This window comes from Leptinotarsa decemlineata, unplaced genomic scaffold, assembly GCF_025532065.1.
Source record: "Leptinotarsa decemlineata unplaced genomic scaffold, Ldec_3_MD MMD2_tig00000505_RagTag_RagTag, whole genome shotgun sequence".
Taxonomy (NCBI): domain Eukaryota; kingdom Metazoa; phylum Arthropoda; class Insecta; order Coleoptera; family Chrysomelidae; genus Leptinotarsa; species Leptinotarsa decemlineata.
Genome location: NW_027412549.1, coordinates 524612 through 549368, shown reverse-complemented (window position 1 = coordinate 549368; position 24757 = coordinate 524612). Strand labels below are relative to the sequence as shown.

The 24757-nt window shown below is 35.7% G+C and overlaps 2 protein-coding genes across 5 annotated transcripts in view; one reads left to right on the top strand and one right to left on the bottom strand.

The window, feature by feature from the left end:
• LOC111504318 (bicaudal D-related protein homolog) overlaps positions 1–24757 on the top strand; it is a 126657-nt gene that overhangs the window by 53701 nt on the left and 48199 nt on the right. The window lies entirely within an intron of this gene.
• LOC111512703 (uncharacterized) lies at positions 1427–23596 on the bottom strand. Its single transcript, XM_023168852.2, has 3 exons — positions 23304–23596; positions 8666–8909; positions 1427–1769 (listed from the first exon to the last, which is right to left on the bottom strand). The coding sequence occupies exons 1-3, from the start codon at positions 23530–23532 to the stop codon at positions 1487–1489; spliced, it is 756 nt and encodes a 251-aa protein (XP_023024620.2). The 5' UTR covers positions 23533–23596; the 3' UTR covers positions 1427–1486.

Here is a 24757-nt window from a genome sequence, read left to right as displayed (position 1 = left end):
CGCATATTCGAAGTGTCCCAAATTCCTCGTATGAGGAAAGAAAACTGTACATAAAGTAAGTGGGCATATTTGACGACTGGCTATAAATCAAATCATTTACAAGAACAATTCATTTAGGCCAGTCTCAACTCACCTACACTGTAGGTTAATGGAGTGACACCTATCAGAAAACAACTACTCTAGCTAATAACATGTGCATATGCAGGAATGAATCAGTGAAGAATCGTGCACTGACACCTGTCGGATATAATCCAACGCCCTTCGTGATATTGGCCAGGAGAGTAGTTGTTTCCTGATAGATGTCAGTCTATTAACCTACAGTATAGGTAAATTGAGATCGGCCTGAACGAAATGTTCAGACAATTTGTTCTCAATGGTTTGATGAAATGTCTAATGTGAAGCACATACGAGATTTCGGAATAGAAATTGACAGATAACTGAAATGGGATAAATACAAAGTACAATAAAATAACAGTGGTCTTATGGATATCAGTCAAATATTTTGTTTGAAAATTCGAATCATACAGCACAAGAAACAAAAAACGCTTAGCAAAATAGAACATGAACATGACAATCTTCATAAAGCTATTATGTAAACGAGGACTATTGGACATTTCAGTGTTTGGCACACAATAATACGGGTCTAATCATGTGATATAACTAGGTAAGATGTCGTTGTAATTTATATTTTCATTAGATATGCATTATGATCATTATCATTATTATTAATGATGATATCAACCGCTTTTGTGATCGTCTTTCCAAAGTACTTTTTCTTTCGTATAATTCTATACATGGTATATAGAGTATGTTTTGAACTTAATTGGTTTCTTCCTTTCTTTGGAACTTTTCAACAATTTTTCATATGAAGATAGAGAAGTGAAAGTCAAAAAGCTTTTTTAAAAATATTATTTCTTTTTACTTAATATCTTTATATGCAAGAGTTTCTCAAAAGCCATGAACTTATGCTTGGAAGTGCATTCATGTGCAGTATTTGAAGCTAAAAAATATGCATGTAGAGGTAATATGTCTGTTGACTTCTGTCTGCTTTGAAAATTCTGAAAATTTGCAGAAATTAACGTATCGCCAGTTTTTCCAAGTGAAATCTAATATGGGTGAATAATAAAAGGTAAAACTAGAACTTATAGCGTAGAAATTATTCGAAACAAGCAGTTTTCCCCAAAACCAGAACTGTAATCCTCTACTCGACATGCGTTTCACCAACCAAGTTGATGTCTTCAGTTTTATCTGTCGATTAGTCTTACTGTCGAGTAGCCTTAACTGCTTATAGAATATATTCGACGGTTCGAACTGTCTATCGTGACTAATCAACAGTTTGAATTATTGATCATAAAACAAATTCTTTGTGAAATAATAAATAATAAAATCATTTGAATCAACAAAATCAGTCATAACAACTGCTTCATTATTTTTTCTAAAAATTTTATTTATGAAAAACGAAATAAAATATTAATCAAAATTCAAGTTACACTTTCAATACTTCATCGACTTTCAACTCGTTAACATTTTTCGGTCCGCTTTTCTTTTCCATCGTCGGTTTTTCGTTGAGCTGCATTTCCAACATTCTCGCCAGCAGCTGCCTGGGTGGATCTACTCGCTTGAAATCATAGAATATATTTTTTTTCTCCATATATTCTTTACATTTCAGCTTCAACGGGATTTCATCGCTGCTTACTGGACCGCTTCTAGATTTGTACGTGAATTTGGGAATTGGAAGTTTGGAAGGTTTTTTCGGAAGGAAAATATATCTGTGAAAAAATTATTTATACTTGAGTGACTGGGAACGTGGTTTCATGTAAGCTTTCTGTTCATTCTCATTAATTAATTAAAAATTAAACAAAATTAATATTTATGAATAAAATATATAATGAATAAATTGAAAGAAACTTGGTAAAGTTGAAAAAATAAAATTTGCAATGGTGAAATATTGCATGTCAAAACCAATATATTATTGTATTAATGTCCCCCCCTTTTATTTTTTGAACGGGTTAACTAAAAAACAAATTGAAATTTGGAGAATGAAATTAATGCATGAAACTAAATTTTGAAGTGAAATTGACATATGAAACTTTCAAGATGGCGATTGGGCGCCATCTGGGAAAAAAATTAAATGAAAAGGGAAGTCTTGTGACACATCCTTTTGAAGCTACTGATGAATACTTCACAACCCTAGAATATGAAGTCAATATCTTCATTTACTAGAAAATGGCGGAACATTTAATAATTTCCTGATAACGAACACATTAAAACCTATCGATATTTCTAGAAATATTCTTTTCTATCTGCCATATGGCAATTTTAACAACTTGACAAGGTTTGTTGAGTTATTTTTTGTTTATAATAACGTCAAAAAATGTTAGTACCACAAAAAACATCATTGTTCAGTTAGAATATTCTCATTTAGTTTTCGGTTTTATTAGTAGAAAGGTACCACGTCAAGAATCTCTAAAATTGTCAATTCTCGTCCATTGGAGGAAAAAATTGAAGCGGTTTTTATTCACGGTGCGAAGCGTAACTTTCACGAGACCGAAAGTATTTTCAATGAACGTTTTCCGAATCGTCCTATCTGTAGAAAATATTTGAGGGAACTTCCGGTACACAACAACCGGTAGTGTACATAACAAAAAGCCCCCAGGTCATCCGTCCATTCCGGAAGAACAGCAAGTGCAAATAATTGGTGAGATGGTAGTAAATCCTGAACAGTCTACTTATTCCGTCGCGAATGTTTCTGAGGTGTCTCCTTCTACTGTGTGGAGACTTTTGAAAAGGAATAGGTATCATCTATACAAAATTAAAATGGTACTCAAATTAACTGAAAATGACCCTGATCGAAGAACATAATTCTGTGAAATCATGACGAAAACCATTGCAAGGTATCCTACCTATCTCCACTATATTTGTTTTAATGACAAATGTAAATTTTTTTAAACGGCAACGTTCACAGGCAAAATTGCCGTTATTGGAGTGACACCAATCCTCACGTTTTTCGGGAAACACATACCCAATATCTAGAAAAAATGAACGTTTGGGCAGGAGTATTGGGAAACCATATTGTAGGACCTCTATTTATTGATCAAACTTCAACAGGGAAACTGTATTTGAATATGCTGGAAACTACTGTTGACCCTCTCATCACTGAAATCATCGAAGCGAATCCTAATGAATTCGATATGGATATTGTATTCCAACAAGATTGAGTACCACCGCATTACTCCAGACAAGTAAGAAACTATTTGGATACTACTTTTTCCGGTCGTTGGATTGGCTGTCGAGGTCCTACAGAGTGGTCAGCTCGCTCGCCAGATTTGACACCTTTAGACTTTTCTATGGGACTATTTGAAGCAGAAGGTGTACGGAACAATATTGGATATACGGCAGAGAATAATAAATATTTGTAGAGATATTGACGTTACTGTGTTTGAAAATGTTCGGCGTGAGCCATTTCGAGCATCTTCTGAATTGACCTCAAGCTTATTACCTCATATTATATAGTTAAATGTCAATGTATTCAGGCAATTATTAAAAGTTCCGACATTTTGTAGAAGTTGAAGATATTGACATAATATTCTAGGGTTTATTCTAGGGTATTTATTTTTTTTCCCACATGGCGCCCAGTCGCCATCTTGAAAGTTTCATATGTTAATTTCACTTCAAAATTAAGTATTCATGCATTAATTTCATCATCCCAAATTTCAATTTTTTGAGTTGACCGCTCAAAAAATAAAAGGGGGTATATTGAAAAATACACTATATACTACGTTCTAAAAAGATTTGTGTTAAAAAATTGGTTCCTCCCATCCTCCATGATTATGCCAATGCCAAAGTCCATTTTCCACAACTTTTAATGTGTGATTCCTAACACGATCGACCAATTTCAATTCTTAGGAGAGAATAATTTTTGAGAGAGAAACGTTTTGGCTTTCTACTTGTCCATCTTTATAAGATGGAAATCTTCCAAAAAAAGGAAAGAAGCAATCAATTTAAAAAAGCCACTCTATACAAAGATGTGCAGATCATGCGAAGAAGTAACTTTCACACACAAACTGAAAAAAAGGCTTCTTGAAACAGCTACTTTCATATAAACATTGAATTACATGAAAGAAAAATACTTTCGAAACAAATACTTTTATAAAAACACTGAAATATGCAAAAAAAAATTCTCTATCCAGTTTGTATTCCAAACATTCGTTATGGAATCGAGTCAGATATCATTCACAGGATTGCTACACAATTTAGTAAATGAAAGAGGTAACATTTCACTTACATGGAACACTGTCATCTTCACTGGAGGACATCCGCAGTTTCGCCGTAAGACACTTGCCTTATCGACTCTTTAGCACCAAATCTGGATAACTTTATGAGAAAAAACACTCAATTCATTCATAAAATCATGTCAGGACTGAGTTGAATCTACTCATGTCATCGGTGACAGCACGTAATGACATCCATTCGCCTATTTGATTAAATCCCAGCCATAGGAATCCTGTTTAAATTGAAAGGGTATATTTTTAAGAGAGATTAATTTTTTGGGAAACAAAGGTATTTTATTTTCACTTCTTCATCTTTATACAAAAAAATGTGGGAATATTTCAAAGAAAGGAAGGAAGCAATCGATTTAAAAAATGGTAACAAAGATGTGTAGATCGTGCAAAGAAGTAACTTTCACACACAAACTGGAAGAAAAAGCCCTTTCGAATTACCTACTTTCATATGAACATTGAATTACATGAAACAAAAATACTTCTGAAACAAATACTTCTATATGAACACTGAATTATACAAAAAATGCTTTTCTTTATTCAGTTTATATTTCAAAGATTCTTTATGGAATTGAATCAGATATCATCCAAAGGATTCCTACAGAATATAGTAAAGAAAGATTCACACATTTTTTTGTATAAAGATGGAGAAGTAGAAAGCCAAAACCTTTCTACAAAAATTTTCAATTTGTACAACAAAGTATATACCGATCTTTCAAAACAGTTTGTAATGTAATTTTCCATCATTGGGTAAGTGGAGAGGAGATTGGCCCTTTCACCATGTATAGAATTGATAGTCTTCAGATGAATGTATTCAGAAATTTAATATATTTCGAATATATTCATATTTGAATATTCTTTAACGAAAGATGCAAGCAGAACGATTGGAATTGCATAACATTCACAGCTTATATGGTGATATTTTAATCCGGATTATTATGAAAATCATCAGTACAACTGAAAACTGCTAGTGAAAGGAAATATCATTTCATGTGTCGAAATAAAAGTCATATACATTGGTCAAAAGGGGAGAACTTTCTCCAAAAGAATAAAACGACCTAGAATACCAATTCAACATTTTTGAATAATGATGTATTAAATTTGTGAAAGAAAGGTTTGAAGTTCAATCTGTTGAAATATGACCAAATATAAATGAATATCTTTGTTAAATGTATTTTCTCATGATGGGAAAGTTGGTAAGTACTAGAATTCAGGTGATTTTTATTATACGCCTATTTAATTGAGCTTGTTTCGTGAATGGATACAATTATTACCCACTGTTTAAATAAGGTAGTGTATATCATATACAGGGTGTTTCATCTCATACGAGCCACCCGTATATTTCTTATCCCATAGTGAGTGGAAAAATTTCACGAAATATGTCGAATGATTTTGTTTGGGGGACATCTTTTGACGTATATTTTAGGCTTGAACGAGCAACTCCCTAATAGGGGCTCTTCAACCCCTCAAACTTGAATAGGGGAGAGGGGTTGAGTGATACTTTATTTGAAAGGCCTTGAAAGCCTCTTTACAACGGTGTATGAAAAACGTAAATTTGATGAATCGTTTTCGCCAAAAATCAATTTTACAGCTCTTATGAGCCACCTTGAATAATTTGGTTATTTTTACATGTACAAGCCCAGTTTTATTAAGCCCTTTTTACAAACTTAAACAATCTTCAAAAAATCACATTCTTGAAAAAATTGAATTGTTTTATCATCATGCTTACAATCAAAAAAATCAAATCTGCGTCTTTAAATCAAATGTTCAAATTATTCTTCATTGACTTCCATACAATAATACAATCTTGACTGAAAACCGCCTCTGACATGGTTCAGCATAATTGGAGTTATTTGACGACACTCATTCACAATTCTTTGGCGTATATAGTTCGTCCAAATTTTCAGGGTGAGTCACAAAAATCTTGGACTTGAGATATCCCCACAAGAAGAAGTCCAGAGGGTTCAGGTCAGGAGATCAGACAGGCCACTCCAAAGGACCTCTTCTTCCAATCAAACGATCGCGATATTGCAAATTGAGGTATTGGCGAACTGGTGCGGCGTAGTGCGAAGGAGCTCCGTCTTGTTGGAAATGCAGTTGTTGTTCAAGTAGTAGAGAATCGTTTTCTAATTGTTCAGTTACGAACGGATCAATCGGATTTTCCCGCATTTCAAGATAACGTTCGCCAGTTAAATTACCAGGAATAAATAGAGGTCCAATTAGGTGGTATTCCAAAATACCTACCTAAACGTTTAACTTTTCTGGATGTTGAGTGTGAGCTTCTCGAAATACATGAGGACTTGTATCGCTCCAAATTCTACAGTTATGCCGGTTAACCTCTCCATTAAGTAAAAAATTGTATTCTTCAGAAAAGCAAACGTTGTACATGAAATTTGGGTTATTGTTGATACGCTCGGCCATAATTTCGTAAAACTCTTGCCTTCGATCCCAATCATCATCATTTAATTCATTTAATTTTGTACGGATGGAACTTGTGTCTATGTAAAATTCTGAAAACATTAGATTGACTAATACCGGAAACTGCAGAAAGTTGTCGTACAGTGTTTGACATAAGTTGGACATGTACCAATACCGCCAGAGCTGCTCTTTCATCATTCACAATTCCAATGGGTGCCCTTTTTTTATCCATTACTGAACCCGTCTCCACAAATTTTGAAATCAATTCCAGTACGTACTTATGTGGTTAAATATCCTTGTAGCCGCTATGGCACAATTTTGTTTTTGGTAATAAAAGCTAACCAGCTCAACACGTTCTTGCAATGTGTACACCATATTTTTTTAAATTTTAAACAAATCAGCAAAGTAGTAACTCAACAGATTGATTTCAATTCTGAAATGATCGAAGAAACGTTACAACCAGATAATCACCTTCTAAGCACAAAAAAATTAAGGCAAGATAAGGAAATGTTTCGCTGTTTTTTTTATTTATTAGTTTGAGAGAAAGTATTATTGTATGGAAGTCAATGGAAGACAATTTGAACATTGGATTTAAACACCCAGATTTGATTTTTTTTATTGTAAGCATGATGATAACACAATTAAATTTTTCAAGAATGTAATTTTTTGACGATTGTTTAAGTTTATAAAAAGGGCCTAATAAAAATGGGCTTGTACATGTAAAAATAACCAAATTATTCAAGGTGGCTCATTCGAGCTGCAAAATTGATTTTTGGCGAAAACGATTCATCAAATTTTCTTTTTTCATACAGCGATGATAAGAGCTTCCAAGACCTTTCAAATAAAGTATCACTCAACCTCTTTCCCCTATTCAAGTTTGAGGGGTTGAAGAGCCCCCTATTAAGGGGTTGCTCGTTCAAGCCTAAAATATACGTCAAAAGATGTCCCCAAACAAAATCATTTGACGTGTTTCGAAAAATTTTTCCACTCACTATGGGATAAGAAATATACGGGGTGGCTCGTCTGAGATGGAACACCCTGTATACAATAATTCCATGAAAATGAAAAGATAAATAGATGAGTACTATTCGGATCATTCACAATTTAATTTCAATTTAAGAGCCACCGGTGGACAGTTTTTTTAACCTTCTGAGCGTAATAGTACCGGAAAGTCTGTGTTCGATTGAAGGCAAATTGAGAAAAATCAAAACGAGTACTTCATAAAAATCATTGCGTAAACACAAGCGGCACATAAGTGGAACCACCTATTGGTAGATATATATGATGAAATATCTACTTCTATAAAGTTAGTTTATGTCTGAATTTAAAATAAATTGATATTAAAAATATAGTTCAACTGAAGAAAGTTGCATTTTCTAATAAAAAAATCATGTTATGTATACAAATGAAACGGACTTAAATTTTCTTTTTTTGAAATTATGTGTACTTTTTTTTAATCAATAACAAACTTTTTTTACTACTCGGGTAAACTATTTTCTTGATATTGATATGTATTAATTTTAGACCTTCTCAAAAATAGATATTTCATGAATTTACCTTGTACAGTCACCTGTGACAAATTTTTCATAGCCCTATTTTAATTATGTAGAAAAACATATATATAATACGGCGCTACTTCAAAGAAACGTGTTTGTAATAAAGCATTGTCAAAAATAAAGTTTTTTGTAGATTGCGCCGAGTCCTAATTTGCAACAATGGTGTTATTCACAAAAAAAATGGAAAAAACAAAATCATCTTATGCAGCTGAAATTTTGCAAGTGAGCTGAATTATATTTAAAACGACTTTTTCAAATTACTTTTTTCGAAATTTTGAGAAATAACCACACTTTTGGAATTCATTCAAAAAAAATAATAATAATGTCACCAGTCATTTCGGATGAACAAATTGATAATGCGTATCTAAAAATCCATTGACCGTACTGTAAAACGTATAAACCAAAACGTACTTTTTGTACAACGGGTGTAATTTTCTCTCGTCTAAATCCAACATTCTTTTCTCGACACTTTCGAAGGGTGGCATCGTGTCCTCGACGTTCTTCAGATCCGGATGTTTCTCCAGATTATCGAGGATTTTCTGTTCGGCGTCTTCGGGCTTCATCTTTGGATCGGCAAGTCGTTCTTTCTGGATGATGTAAGCGGATCCGCACGTTCTATAAGGTGTTCCTCCGAAGGATGATAAGTCTGGATCCTCTTGAAAAATATAGAAATGTGTTTCATATAATTGGTCGACACTTGAACGCACCAGTAATATCACTCGTTTATAAATGCTTTGGATGTGTCTTACAGAATAAATAATAATTTTGGAAAATTTATCAAAAACGAAAAAGACAAAACTCTAGTATCAGATAGATCAGGAGTATATAGTTGACTTGTGGTTCTTGCCCAAAACTTTATATTGGCCAAACGGAGAACATTTTCCCAAGGTATGAAAGAACACAGGAGCACAGTTCAAAACTTAATCTTCAGGAATGCTTGGAAATCAATAGATTTGAAAAGTCTGAGAATTTACGGAATGACTCAATAAAATTGAATAGTTTCCTTTGTTGAATATTTTTTTCTAGCGTGGAAATTGGTAACTACTTGACACGTAAACTCAGAAAATGTGTTAAATATCTTTCTAAACGTTTAAATTTTCAATGTTTTTGCCTAAAACCAGTCATTGAGCAGGTAGCAGGTAATTTGATACAAGTTGTTGAATTATATAAAGCACTTTTTAGGTAGAACTCAGTTAATATGAACACGCTTGCGGATGTTACTGTATAGTGAAACACCTGTTGCGGTTTCGTGAACTGTTCGTTGAAAATCTCATAAAGTGTTACATGAATAATATAAATAATAATATAATAATATAATAGTTTTCAGCGATTTACAATAAACTATTCATGGGTATCTGTATCTGTAGAGTAGGGAGGATGAGTGTAGGCCCACAGCACTTAGGCCTCATGTGACCCATTGTACATCCTCCCGAGAAGTTGTCCTTCTAGGTCATCGTCCATCCTGTCCTTTTCAGGAAGGTGGACAGGTCACTGGGAGACATCTCCTTTATATCGGCAGGTGTAGGCCAAGGCCAAGAACACACACTCTCTTATTGACGATAACTCCAGACACTTGCATAGGACATGCCAGGCAGATTCATCTTTCTGTTCACACATCCTGCATAGAGGTGTGTCCACTAGCCTCAAATTATGGAGGTGTTTTCTTAGTTGACAGTGGCCAGTCAGAAATCTTACGGTTCAGCGTAGATTTTTCCTGGTCATCGTCAACTGCCCAGGGTGATCCTGGCAAGATTGCATCCTTTGATTCCATCCCATCTCTTTAGGGATTGAGCATGGGTGTGACGTTTGGCTAGTCCCGCAATTGTCGAAGTCATCAGGCCGTAGATGCCACTGGGTCCTAAAATTCTTAGTCCAGCTGCTTCCTTGGCTAAAGAGTCGGCAATGCGATTACCTCCGTCCCTCTGTCCTCCGATATTGTTCATAACCCACATATGCTCTTTTTGCCCAGTCTGTAGAAGTGAGAGTTCCATGTTAGCTTCCTGTCGAGGATAGTACCAAAGTATTTCACCTCTTCAGAGAAGTTTAGTTTGCTTCTTTTCCTGGTGAAAAGGACCATTTAGGTCTTCTTGGGATTGATCGACAGTGAGTGTTTCTTACACCATGTTTCTATCAATTTGAGCCCATTCTACGCTCTGTCGCACAGTGTGTTCACAAATGTACCGGTCTGTAAGATAACTATGTCATCTGCCTATGCAATTGTGTAGAGTCCATTATTGTTGAGGTGATTAATCAGTTTATTTAAAGTTTATCAGTTTAAAGTTGAGTTTTTAAAGGGATATATACAGTGTGATACACTTAAGATGAAGACACCCCTGTTTTTTTAGTCATTTTTAAAAGCAGGTATTTGACTTTGGGTTCAGACGTTGACCTTCAGGGGCCGCACTTTTCGCAATACTTAGCCCGAGTGACAGCTTTGAACCCAGCCTACTGTGTTCTGGCGGAAAGGCAGATTCTCGATATTTTGCTTCGCGTTGATAATACCGAAATAAGTTGTCTAAAGAAGTTGCTCAGAAATCGATTATGAGCCTACATACCGAATTTCAACCCAAAATTCGAAATTTGAATTTTTTTGTAATTTCCATATTCAAGTGTGATTTTCAAATAATGGTTCTGAATAAGAAGCTACAAAAGTAATAAATTCGTTATAATGTGAGAATAAGAATGAAAAAAATAATATTCATCACGAATAAAAATAAAATTTTGATTCTTTAATACACTTCGATTGGAGTAAAAAGTTTATTCACGGAGGGTGCCGTTCTGTGTCAAATACAATTTTGTTGCGGATGTCTTTTGTTAATCTTGAGCAGCTTGTCTGCTACCTTGAGCACCATCACCAAATAACCTTTTCATTTCAATTTTTTCTCGTAAATTAAGACGTTCAGTTTGCATTTTGTCATTGCTGTTGATGCATTTACTTTCAAACTGACATTTGGGGTACAAATAGTTCATTTGTTTCCATGACACTCATGCCCAAATTGAAAACTGTTAAAACACAAAATATGAGACTGCTTTGAAGTATAGAGAATGACGATTTTCTATCCAAAATTGGGCAAATTCGCAATCAAACCGCTAAAAAAATTAGGTAGGATTAAGATCATCCTCGTTTAATTCGTAAACTGGTCTTATTTTGAAAGGATGGAATTCTGTAGGTAAGTACTCAAAATTCGAAGACCACTAGTAACTGGTACACCAGATTTTATAGCTACCAATCTGATAGATTGTCGGTTATCTATTTGCAAATAACCTAAAATTGCCACTTCAACTGCTTCATTTTTGACACTAAGAAATACTTCATGTTTTCTGCTGTGAATAGAAATGGAGGTTCTAAATGTATCCATTAATTTTCTAATGCATTGATGTATCTTGTTTTGGTCTGAATTATTCGTGTTCAAAATATCTTGCAACAATTTTAGCACATTCGTTATTTCGATAGTAGCTGATATCACTATGGGGAGATGTCAGCTCCCAATATTTCTAGTTTTGCATACATGATTTTCTATAAATTCTTCTCAAACGTTGAAGTAATCGTTAACAATTGTAACTGTAAACAACTGTTCGTGTGAATTCGTTTTTGGGCTAGCTTTTTCCCTGAAGTTGGATTGGCAAATAGGTTGAAAGAGGTAGCCAGCTATATCACCTGATCTTTCACCTTCGTCTTTATTTTTCGAATGCTCAAGGTAGATAGTTTTCACAACCACTTCTGCATATCCCGGCAGAGAAATGTTAATAGCCAATTGCTGGCAGCGGACAATTTCAACTGTGTGAGGGTAGGTTAAAAAAACTTGACTGAATTATTATAGGACAATTGGTGAAGGCCCATTGTAGTTGTTTTTTGTCAGTTCTCCCTAATAAAAAATCGAAAGGAAATGTTTTTTCTCGAAGTTATTAAACACATCATAAATCTCTTAAATCTTTGTATAAAGCCCTACTTGCGGAATATTCTGCAATGACTTATTGATAATGAAATTTAAAAATTGATAAACTGAATGTTACTTGAGATGAATCATTATCAATTTCTCAGAATTCTAACTGATATTAATCTCAAGTGGATTTGTGCGATTTGCGTTAATATTTTAGAAATCGTAACTAATAAATATACTATTCTGTATATAACATATGCATTGACGGTTTTCGACATGCTAATTGTAGACCAAGTTTCTGCTGGATTGAATAATTGAGATGTATAGGTGAAACAAAATGAGAAATCCTAATTTATTTCAAATTGCACTTGAGGAAGTTTCATTGCAAGAAAACAGCTGGTGTACTGACAAAATTTAATTCATAATGATCTTGTTTATTATACGCCTTGTTATGCCACGTTAATTATTTAACTCTCATTTTCAACAACATAAGAACTACCTGAGTAATAATTTGTTTCGAAAATAAGGCAAAGTGAAATTTATGTTTAACTATTCCTGATAGAGAAACTTTGTTGCGTGTTTACAACCAAACGCCATTAATTCTGGTTTAACGAGTGCACTATATACTTATTTTTACCTTTTTTTTTCAGGTAGGGCACATTCGATAATAGGCATACCTGTCTTGAGTAAAAAGTACACGTGGTGAGTTTTTCAATATCTATTATTGAAATCATCTTTGAAGTTGAATATGATTAACATAACCTCAACTTTATGACAACATATAATATGCATAAGGTGCATTCCATTTAAAACGAGCCATCACCCTGAATAACTTTTGCTACAATGATTTTCAGGAAAAATAAAGAAACGAGTCAACAATAGTATACAGGGGGGCACATTTGACATATTCACATTTTATGTTACTTCCCATTTCGCACCCACAGAGCATGTCACCAATTTTTTTTTAATGGATCACCCTATATTGTTTTGCATTATCAGATGCTCCATGATGAGCAGATTTCAACAAAGTATGAAACATATGGTCTGAAGCTTTTGGTTCGGTAGCTACAAATTATTTGAGTTGAAAACGAGCCACTCAGAATAACGTTTGAAACAGTGATTTGCAGGAAAAAAACAGGTCAGCAATTATACAGGAGGCCACATTTTGAAATATTCGTTCTAGAGACATATATGAAAGCAATAAATCAGAAAAATAGATTTGTTATTAATTCTTGAATCAAAATCTGATGACTGGACAATGAGGAGAAAAAAAATCCATAGTAAATGTTCAGACACGTTTCCACCAACTTCCATACAATGGTACAAACAAGCTTCCATTGACACCCTCACAAGGTTGCAATGCCTCATGATATTCTCTCTCAAATCTTCTTGTGTTGTTGATTCTATCTCATACACTTTAGACTTCAAATGACTCTATAGAAAGAAATCTACTGAAGAGAGATCCTGAGACCTTGGTGGCCATTCTGTAGGACCTCTTCTGCTAATTCAGCGACCGGGAAAATGATCATCCAAAAATTGTCGCACTGGAGCTGCATAATGAGGAGGTGCATCATCCTACTGAAAAATAATTTCGTTTTCGAATAGATTTATATCCTCAACTGCCCTATTGATGTACGGTATTATTTGATTCTCCAACATATCCAAATATTTATCACTAGTGAAATTATCATCGATGAAAAAAAGTCCTATGATGTGGTCACCTAAAACTCCTGCCCAAACATTCAGTTTTTGAAGTCGTTGGGTACGTACATTCATCCGAAAAACAAATTCTATACAAGAAATTCTGATGCAAGTTGATCCGTTCAGTGAGACTTTCAACAAAACTCGATACGTCTATCGAAATAATCTTTATTCAATTCATGAACTAGTTTATTCTTATATGGATGAAATTTGTACTTATGAAGAATCCTGAAAACATTTGTACGACTGATTCCTGATTCTCGAGATAACTTAGTAAGAGATTGCGAATTTTCCATTAGTCCAACGTGCCCTAAATCTGCAGTACAAATAGCTTCATCGTTGACAACTCCTGAACGGTAATGCGTTTTATTGTTAACAGATTCAGTTTCCATAAATTCGTTCAATAATTCCGAAACGTATTTATGTCGTACATTTCTTCCTGGATGATTATCATTGAACAGCTCTAGCACTATTTCCATTCTGGTAGTACAAACTTGCTATTTCAATCCGTTCTCGAAGCGTATAAACCATTGCTTCTCAAGAATTCATGAAAACAGAAACACCAATTGTAACTTCACCTGTTAGGTAATTGTTATTGTAGAATGAGACAAATACAAAATGAAGACAATATCGAATTCAAACTTAACTCAGCTTCCACACTATGAGCTTCAGACCATAATGTATTGTACTTTGTTGAAATATGTTCATCATGGAACATCTGATAATGCAAAACAATTGATCCATTAATAAAAATGGTGACATGCTCTGGGAGTGGGATACGAAAAGTTAGATCAAATGTAAATATGTCAAAATGTGTCCCCCTGTATACTATTGTTGAGGCGTTTCTTTATTTTTCCTGAAAATCATTGTACTTAAAGTTATTCAGGGTGGCTCATTTTCAACTCAAATAATTTATAGCTTCCGAACCATAAGTTTCAGACGATATGTATTATACTTTGTTGAAATCTGCTCGTCATGGAGCATCTGATAATGCGAAAAAATATAGGGTAATCCATTTAAAAAAATTGGTGACGTGCTCTAGGGATGCGATAGGGGAAGTAACAGCGAATATGAATATGTCAAAATGTGTTCCACTGTATACTATCGTTGACGTGTTTCTTTATTTTTCCTGCAAATCATTGTACCAAAAGTTATTCAGGGTGGCTCATTTTAAATGGACTGTATACACTGTATACATGTTTTCAATAAAAATTGTAATATTTCTTTCACAAAATAATTTTGCAATAAGCTGAACATTGTTATTGAGACCTTGATACTTCTACAGGTTCACTAACCATATATCCTTCAATACTGATAACTGCTTGATTTATTATGGTTTATTCGTTTTATTTAAATGAAGTGAAAATTGGGTGACGACATAGTAATACTCATTCCTGATGAAAACTTTATCTGAAAATGATAACAAATAAAAACTTCAAAAAAAAGGACTAAATATTTTTTTCTGAACTTTCTTTTCGAAAAATGTCTAAATCATTCACAAAAACATCTGGTCTCATCCCGATTGTATCTGTAGAAAATATATGTGAATAATTCTTTTCTAAATAGTTTTCATTGGTGTTTTTTATTCTTTTGTTTATTATTGAAATATTTGATAAAAGAAGTCCTTAATATGGGGGTAAAATTGAAATAGAAAATATTAAAGGTTTATATACACACTGATAATAATGTAGCGTTAATTTTCAGAAATATTTTCCAAAAGTAGATGAATGATTTTTCAATGATAGTGCACAAAAATTATTTCTATTAATTTTTTTTGCTTCAAGCATAGGCATATATGTGCTTATTATCTTTCGATATACAGGGTGTCCCATATGAAACTTCGCGGGCAAATATCTATAATAATGAAAGAGAATATCCATTTTTCCTGAAAGCAGATGATTTTTATGTCGAAGGGTCCTCTTATTTACGTAGGCGTCATCCGTTAGGGCGTCGCAACACCGACGCCAATTTTTTTAAAACAGTAACCCAGATTTTTCAATTCGTTTTTGGATTTTGCATTAAATTCTGAATTCAGCCATATAGCACACTTGTAGTTTCTCTTGAATACTGATGAAAAAAGGCTATTTTATTATGTTTTATAAAGAGGGGAGTCAAAATTAATGCAATTATACGAGTTCAATAAAATTAATCTATCGGTTATAATTGCATTGCCTGTTCAGTTTCATCTAGTTGTGCGTTTCTGTGAAATCGCAGACAATACAAACTAAAATAAATGTTTCAAAGTACCAAAAAAAAAATTACTTTGACCATAACTCGACCAACATGACGATAACGAGAACTGCTTCTATTCACGTAGAGTACACATAATGCATTGTTTTAGTAATTCTCGATTCGTGACAGCTGAACCGTCTCTCGCGATATGGAAGCACAAGGATTTGTGATACTTTTTTTTAATCATCTACATTTTGTGGACGTCGCTTATGAACTAAGTCTTCAATATATCCCCACAAAAAGAAATCTAGTGGAGTAATATCTGGACTTCAAGCTGGTCATGGTATTGAACCCTTATTCCCAATCCATTTCTCATTAAAAGTGTCATACAAATATTTGGTTACTATTCTATCATTATGCGGATGTGCCCTATCTTTTGGAAACCACATATTCAGTCGAGTTTGTATTGGTAAATTCTCCAAGAGATTCGGCAACACATGTTGAAGGAAAGCCAAGTACCTCTCCTCATTGAGAATTCCTTCGAAAAAATGAGGTCCAATCAAATAACCGTCAATGATTCCGCACCAAACATTAACCCCCCACACAGACTGAAATCTCGTTTCTTGCACCCAAAATGAGGGTTCGCGTCAGACCAATAGTGACAGTTATGTTTGTTTATTATACCTTTTTTATGGAAACGGCTTTCATCCTTCCATAATATTTTGTTCATAAACTGATCATCATCATGAATACGGGTGGACAACCATGCAATGAAATTCAATCTTCTATCAACATCTCCTAAATATGGGAATAGATTATAGTTAATAAAAATGAAACATAAAGATTATTACTTGGATATAGTCCTTCAGTGAAATGTATTTTGTATGGATGGAATATAACTATATAACTATAACTATAGAACTATGCGGTTCTAATACCATTTGACCAAGCATTGCAACAGTGTGATTCTGCTCATCTGTAGCAGTTTTTTGTTTTTTTCTCTTCCGTTCATTGAAACATCCAATTTGTGGATGTTTTAATGAACTAGTGGATGAGCTAGCGATTGTTTTGTCTGACGGTAATCTTCTGTCTGGATACCGATTAGCGTATATTCTCACTGCTTCTTTTGAATTCCTTTTCGCTTCGCCATACATACATATCATATCCAAATTTTCTGCACAAAACAAAACTGAATACACTTTCGTCAAACCTATGGAATATGGAATATGGATATTCTCTTTAATTTTTCAGATATTTGCCCTCGGAGTTTTATATGGGACACCCTGTATACTGTTTATATTGACCAAGAACACTGTAGAAAGTATCAGCATATCTAGAAACTGGTGTTCCATTCTCTTAGAAAATTCAGAAATAGATCTTCCAAAATAATGAAAAAAAGGGTTAGAATGATAAGTAGTAGTGCACAGTAACAATAGCAATTCAATGCTTAAGTGATAGTAGGTGTTTCGAGAGGGATTTTTCTTCCTTTCTTTGAAAGATTCCCACATTTTTTTGTGAGAAGATGGAGAAGTAGAAAGCCAAAACTTCTCTTTTCCAAAAATTATTCTCTCCTAAAAATATACCCTTTTCAATTTGAATTACATAATATATTATCATGATGTAATCTAATGTTATCCATAATGTCTTGGTAAAAGATGGATACAATTCTAGTGAAATGCAACTTTGAAATTTTGATAAAAAAATAGATCTGTCCATTTATGTCCAGAAGTAAGAGGATTGGAAAAATTCAACCTCATACACAAGTCAATAAAAATATTCTCGGACAGTCTAGCGGCACTGGAAGCTCTTGTCTACTACCAAGCAATGTCTAAATTGGTAGCAAATTGCCAAAAATGACTCTCCTCGATAGAAAGATTTAACAGATTGTCTATCGTCTGGATTCCTGGCCATACTGGCCTGGCAGACAATGAGGCTGCTGACTCCCTTGCAAAGGAGGATGCTGCAGCAGCTTCATCGGACCAGAACCTGTCTTTGGCATCGCTTTAGGCTTTGCCAAACAAACATTGAACACCTAGATTTATGGACTTATGGTAGAACCTTCCAGGATTGGCTCACTCCAAGGCGTTTATTCACCTTCCGAAGCTTGATACCAAACAGTTGTTGGACTACAGTAGGGATGAACTACGACGTCTAATAGGCCTTCTCACAAGTCACCGTCACTTGAATCATCATATGCAGAGACTCGGGCTGTCGGAAGACAGCCCGAGTCTCTATTAGGAAAATGGTTGGAACTTTGTGACTACCCCGCTGAGGACCGAATCAGCTTTTCAGAGTTTGGCAAATCTGTACTTTTACCATCTGACCTGAACGACCATTCACCATACAAACTAATCGGCTTCGTTAAGAAGCTGGGTTTATTTGGCCGAGTGTGAATAGGTGTGAGCCACAATAAACCCTTATGGGTTGCGGTGGAGGGTCGAATAGACTCACTCACTTCTGACCAAATCGATTATTTTCAATAATGAGCTTCATAATCGCCTACAGATTATAAGAGGGCGCTATTACTTTTGCTGGAATAAAAGTCATCTTCCCAGAGGCTCGTTGTTTTTCGAAAGAGTGTACCAGGAAATTTACTTATACTGCCCTTTTAAGAAATATTTAAAGAGCTGAATCTGTCACAGAAGAACTGCAATTTTGAATGCATAACTGCTCAGCGACAGTATCCTATAAGATGAGTTATTTGAATCCATTTCCTGGAGCTCGTAGTTCCTTTTGTGGTTGACATGAAGTTTCTGGCATAAAGTGCCGGTGCTCGACGCCGATCATCGGTCGGTATGTGCCAGGTCCCGTTCCCACATGTGGTTCACTATTGGAATTTAGACGACCGGTATAAAATCGGCCGTCCACAATCGGTGTGTGTGCAATTAGCCTTTTAGGGAACAGCCATTTTAGAAACATACTAAAATGTAATTTATTCAATACGAATCACAAAAAAATGTTTTTACTTTTTGGTGTAGGTTCACCTTCCTGATTCTAAGAAAAAGGTTTTCATGACAGGTTTCCCAAACTCCAAATAGCTGAATTCTTGGCAGTATTTTAATGAAAAAATGTTATGTTTTCGTTTTATATTTTTTATGGAAATGGTTTTTCAGTTGTCAAGCAATGAAGAGTGACAACCTTTGTTTCTGTGAACTGGTAATAAAACAAATGTATTGTTGTGGGTTGTGTATAATGTGTCGATGTGTGCGCGGTCAAGTTTGATGGAAACTTATGATCAACAGAAACAATTAACTTCATAATAGCATGGAACAATAATAGTGCTCCCACGATAATTATCATTAGTTTTGCAATTAAGTTACAATCAACTTTCAAACTAGAGTAAACGACCTTTGTAGGGCTTCGAACGCATTACACGCATCGGTTGTAATGCTTTTGTCTATTGCTTTGAAAATGATTCATTATTTTTATGATCATTAACTTATGATCAACTTTGTTGATTCTCTGACGGTATATTATAAGACTAAATGTTCTCTACTCAAAGAATACTATTTTCAAAACACCTGTTGTTTAAAATTCACAAAGCTCATATCGATAATTTTTTTACTGCATGGCTTCCTATTCATCAAAAAATTTCTTCCTAAAGTTTGAAAATGGGCGACTTATATGGAAATATTTCTTTCCTTCACTAGTTCAAAAAAATTTCTTTATTTTGGCGAATAAAAAGCCATAAAATATCGAGTAAATATTCAAAAACAGCGCCTTCTTATTGAACACATATTTGGGCTCTTTTCTTGGCCCTACTTGTTGCTTTCAACCCAATTCGGCCATAAATTCTATCAATTATAGTTTCAGTATAATTTATCAGTTCATCTACATTATTGTTTTATTTTGTACACCTCATTTTTCAGACATCCCCAAACATAAAAATCTAGAGGTGTCATGTCTGGTGAACAATGGGGTCACCGAACAGGACCATCTATTTCCAAAAAAGTCTCGTAACAACTGAAATTATGTGCTTGTGCTCCATCCTGCTGAAAATAGATTATCTGACGAGCCTCACAATTAATAAATGTAACGGGGTCTGTTCAAAGAACCATGGTATAAAATTGGACCGATAATTCTGCCTCTAAATAGACCACACCAAAAATACTAAATTGTCTTTGCGGCTTGTGAGGATGGACTGGAAATTATGTCTATTCCAATAATTAAAATAATTTTTTTTTATTATATATCCCATAATTTGAAAAATTTGTCTCATTGCTCCATATAATATTTCTATAAAAGTTTGGATCTTGTCTGCATTTACTCATAAACCACCGACAAAACTCTAATCGTCTCTCAGGGTCACCTGCTTCTAGTTGCACTGTTCTTAACTTATGAAGAAATCTCATATTTGTCCAGAACTTGTTGAATAACATACGGTGGAACAGCTATTTCTCTAGATAAATCTCTGATGGAATTATTTGGATTTACCTCAGAGTAGGTTACAACGTCAATTTCTGTATCTTCAGATTTTACAAAACGTTTTTCAGTTCTTTTCTTCTCAAAAAACTCTTTCATCGTTCCTGAATCTATGACGAAGCACAACAAAAAAGACGCCGTACCAAAATTGGGCTTTGAACATTCATGAGGTTTTGAGTGCCAAAACAAAGAAATTGTTTTTACTAGTGAAATAAAAAAAAATTCGACATAAGTCGCCCATTTTCAGCTTTAGGAAGAAAGGTGATATAAGGTTTGTTGTTGAGATTGTTATTACGAATCAAAATGCATGATAAAATAAGGGTGTTCCATTAAATATAATATATCATTTTATGTAATATTTTAAAAACGCGACTGTAATTTTTTTTGTTTTCTGCATCGAGAAGGCCATTAGTTCGTCCATTTAACCGAATTCGTAGTATCAATAATAACGGAGTTGGCGATGGTGCCGACTTAATTTGGAACACCCTGTATATTGAAGTATCTTAACTGTATACTACAAGAACACTGGGTTTTATGAAAAAATTCAATCACAAGTGAAATTGATAACATTCGATTTACTAGTATTTCAATCGACGCATTAACCTGCTGAGATATTTCATAACATATTCCATCGAATATATAGTTACAATTTCATATAGATAATAATCATCAGAAATTAGTCTAACAAAATACGAGATGATGGAACGCCAACTACAGAGAAAGGCATTAACTACGTTACTGCGAGTCTCTTGAGTGTCATTTTTATTCAGTACCAATTCTTTTAAATGGCATCTTTACTCCTAATATATATGACGAAATCGGTTGATACTTGAAGAAAATCCGTTACGTATTTAAGTAACACGTTTCCGTGATATTTTCACTAAACAGTTTACAAAACAGCAACATGTGTTTCACTATACAATGGCTGAACACGTGTTGCCTAACACCTGTTGCCTAACACCTGTTGCCTTTGGGGAGTTGTGCCACCACTTACCCAAGCAACTGGTGCAAAACCAGACCAGCAGCCGAGAAGCACCCGGGAGGGATAATACTATTCTCCCTACGTGGCCCACCACCGTGCTCACCACCCGGTAGATCCAAAACTCGGTTCCTAAAATGCTAACAAGTCTCTCCCCCTCCATTACTTTGTCTCTGACCCACTCGGGGGGTCCGAGGCAACGTGATGGGTTCCATAACGATGACTTGCTTACTGATGACAACCCTGGCAATGACAGCAGATGCTTTTGATGGACGCATCAGCTAAGAGATAGCCTTATGCATTGCTAAGAGAGTAGTGAGCTCGCGCTAAGAAGATACATGGTGGAAAGGCAACATACTCTGTAGAGCATGCGCGCCTTTTCTGCCCAAAACCTTAGGAATTACGAATCTTATCTTCGACGGCAGGGCTATATAACTCCTCTCCAGCCTGCTAACGAAGTGGTGGGACTGGCAGTTCCACCACCCTTTGTCGCGGCTGGAGAGTGGACTCGCATCACGGCACCAGTGGATACAATCAGAACACTCAGGTCGCTCCACCGAATTAAGCACTTGAAGCGTCAAGAACTGGCTCGTATATATGCCTAATGTTCTTTCAGGAGAGGCTGACATCTGGCAAATTAACGACTCCATGTACAGCGCCGTTCAATCGGTTTCCGAATCGAAAGGACGGAATATTGACTTTGCGTGTTTGGATTGAACGGCGGGGACACAAGATGTAGAGTAAGATCAAGTTGGCGAGACAACACACGACTCGTATCCAATGCCTGATGGATTACAGGGCAGCCAATAGACTATTCAAGAACGTTATGCGGCGAACAGCCGCCAAATTACGACGTATCCATCACACTTTGAGTCAAGGTGTGCTGCTGATCACCAAACAGCATTGCTTCGATAGGATACGAACACTAGTGGTTGCTAAAAAGTCACTAGTGAGGCAAACGATTTTCGCGAGAAACCTTCTCGCTTATTTCAAAAGCCTTCGCATGCTGATCAGGTGAAATCCTTCTGGAACGCCATTAATGAACACCCGCAGCCACTCAATCTAGGCAGTTCGAAGCTTCCAGCAGAGACCTTTGGGGCAGCCTGATAACGCCTGAAGAGCCGCGGTAGATTTTAAGAACTTTACTGCTCTAGACCCAGATTAACTGAACACTTTGGCTATGGCCTGGATTGTATGCTCAGATACCTAGCAGTACCCGACAAAACAGTGAGATCCCTTGTACAATTAATGACACTCTGCCTTTACCATAACATCTGATCAGGCTAGAATACAAACAGAAGGGGTATTGTTCAGGGCGATTTCCTCAGTTCCCTTATTTTCTGCATCTCACTAATTCAGTCATCTGTTGCGCTCAGAAATCCTCGAGGGTATAACTGCGGCACCCCCGAAACCGAAGGCATTAAATCATTTGTTTTATATGAGTGATGTTGAACTTTATGCTACTAGAGAAAAGGATATCCATCAGCCCATGACTGGTGGAAGAGTACACGCATCCTATCGGAATGGAGGTTGCTGCGTCGAGTATGTTTGCCGTTCCGATCTTACTCCTTCTTCGAATAATGAAGAGAACGCGATGTAATACCCGAAAAATGATGCATCTCAATAGGAGTCCGTTTCACGGTTGTAGTTCCCTCGACAACATGAAAGCAACTGATATCATAAAAATTCTGAAATTGAGAAATAGTGAGACTGCAAATATAGTAAAGTTTCAGAGCATGAATAGACTGAAGTTGAGTACCAAATACATCTAGTTCTCTACTTCATTTCCTTGAAAATAGGTCAGTTTGGGTGTATAGCCCCACCAAAAAATTTCTCAAAATGTTGGCATCTAGTATATCATGCCATTTGCTCTGTTACATAAATTACCAATTACCTGTTCGTTCTCTGCACAACTCGGGGGGTGATTTTTCTTCTGTCTTCTCCGGTTTCTGGCATTCCTTTTTCGAAAACACAAACCATTTTTTCTTCTTGCCCTTTCTGTTGGCCTTACTCGAACATAAGCCTTCCGATGGTTTTGTACTTAAAGCTCTTGGGAATTTTACGATTCTTGCTATGCCAAGAATTATCGCACTTATTGATTTTGGTGTGATGTTAGATGCCATGTTTATGAATGTTTACGAAAGTGACAGGTGCTTGGAAAAGTTTGTGACAGTTTTGACATTAGATCTAGATTAACCCTTACAAGCACAGTGTACCACACCGTCAGCGGCCATGGAGATCCTTCTAGATCTACCTCCTCTCCACATTTTTCTGGAGAGAGAGGCTAGATGAACTGCATACAGACTTGTGCACATTGCCAATTGCACAAATTAATTTAATGCAGAATACAACAGACTGTTGGTTGACAATGGAAGTCACAGCATTCTGGAAACGACCTCTGACTTTATGCCTCCAACTGTCAACTACGAATTGCCTTAAATAGTACTGTTCCTGAGTAGAAAGGACTGGATCCTCCGGGAGAAGGAGGATGGTTCACAGATGGATCAAAAACACCTTCCGGTTCTGGTGCAGGTGTTTTTAGTCGCAGACCCATGACAGAGATATGTTTAGTGCCTGCCCCGCTGGGGACCGAACCAGGTTCTTAGAGTTCGGCAGAGCCGTACTCTTACCATCTGCCCTGAAAAACCACTTACCAAACAAACTAATCGGCTTCGTTAAGAAGCTGTGTGTATTTGGCCGAGTGTGAATAGGTGTGAGCCACAATAAACCCTGTGTGGGTTGCGGTGGAGGGTCGAATAGACTCACTCACTTTGGACCTTACCTAATCTATACGAATAAGTTTGGATCATGATGTAGAGATTTATTGATATCACATTTAAAATTGTTGGTATTCAAGTTGGAATTTGAATTGAAGGATCGTTATCCTATTTTCGTAAAGTTATATGAACCATTGAAGTGTGGTCTTTAAGCCTAATTAGTCAAAATAACACGACTTTTGTCATGTTGTTTCTGATTTGTGCGAGACGTTTCTCATCCGAAATATAGAGACCTGTTCTGTAAACTCCGTAGACTCTTCCAGCTGATTCCACCACGTCTGTCTGTTTTTTCTGTTGAAATCTGTTATTCCGTTAACCAGCCCCCCCTACGAACGACAACTCTTAGAAGTCAAAACTTTTGTGAGCTAAGGACTAACGAGGTCTTACCTTCTGACGTGTGATTCCTAACACGGGTTCCAACCCGGAAGTGAAAATCGATCGTCTGGCCTTGCGGTTCAAACCACCGATTCGCACAGCGGTCGAATGAGTGAGTGGAGCAACCACCCACGTCAACCCACCAGGCTACCGTCCCACCAAACTGATTGTGCCTGACACAGACGGTGACATGTTC

Coding starts and splice junctions, on each gene's coding strand:
- LOC111512703 (XM_023168852.2), bottom strand. CDS start 23,532: ATGGCATCTAACATCACACCAAAATCAATAAGTGCGATAATTCTTGGC. Junction 8,910..23,303: donor GTTGTGCAGAGAACGAACAG/GTAATTGGTAAT, acceptor ATATTTTTCAAG/AGGATCCAGACTTATCATCC. Junction 1,770..8,665: donor TTACACCCGTTGTACAAAAA/GTACGTTTTGGT, acceptor ATTTTTTCACAG/ATATATTTTCCTTCCGAAAA.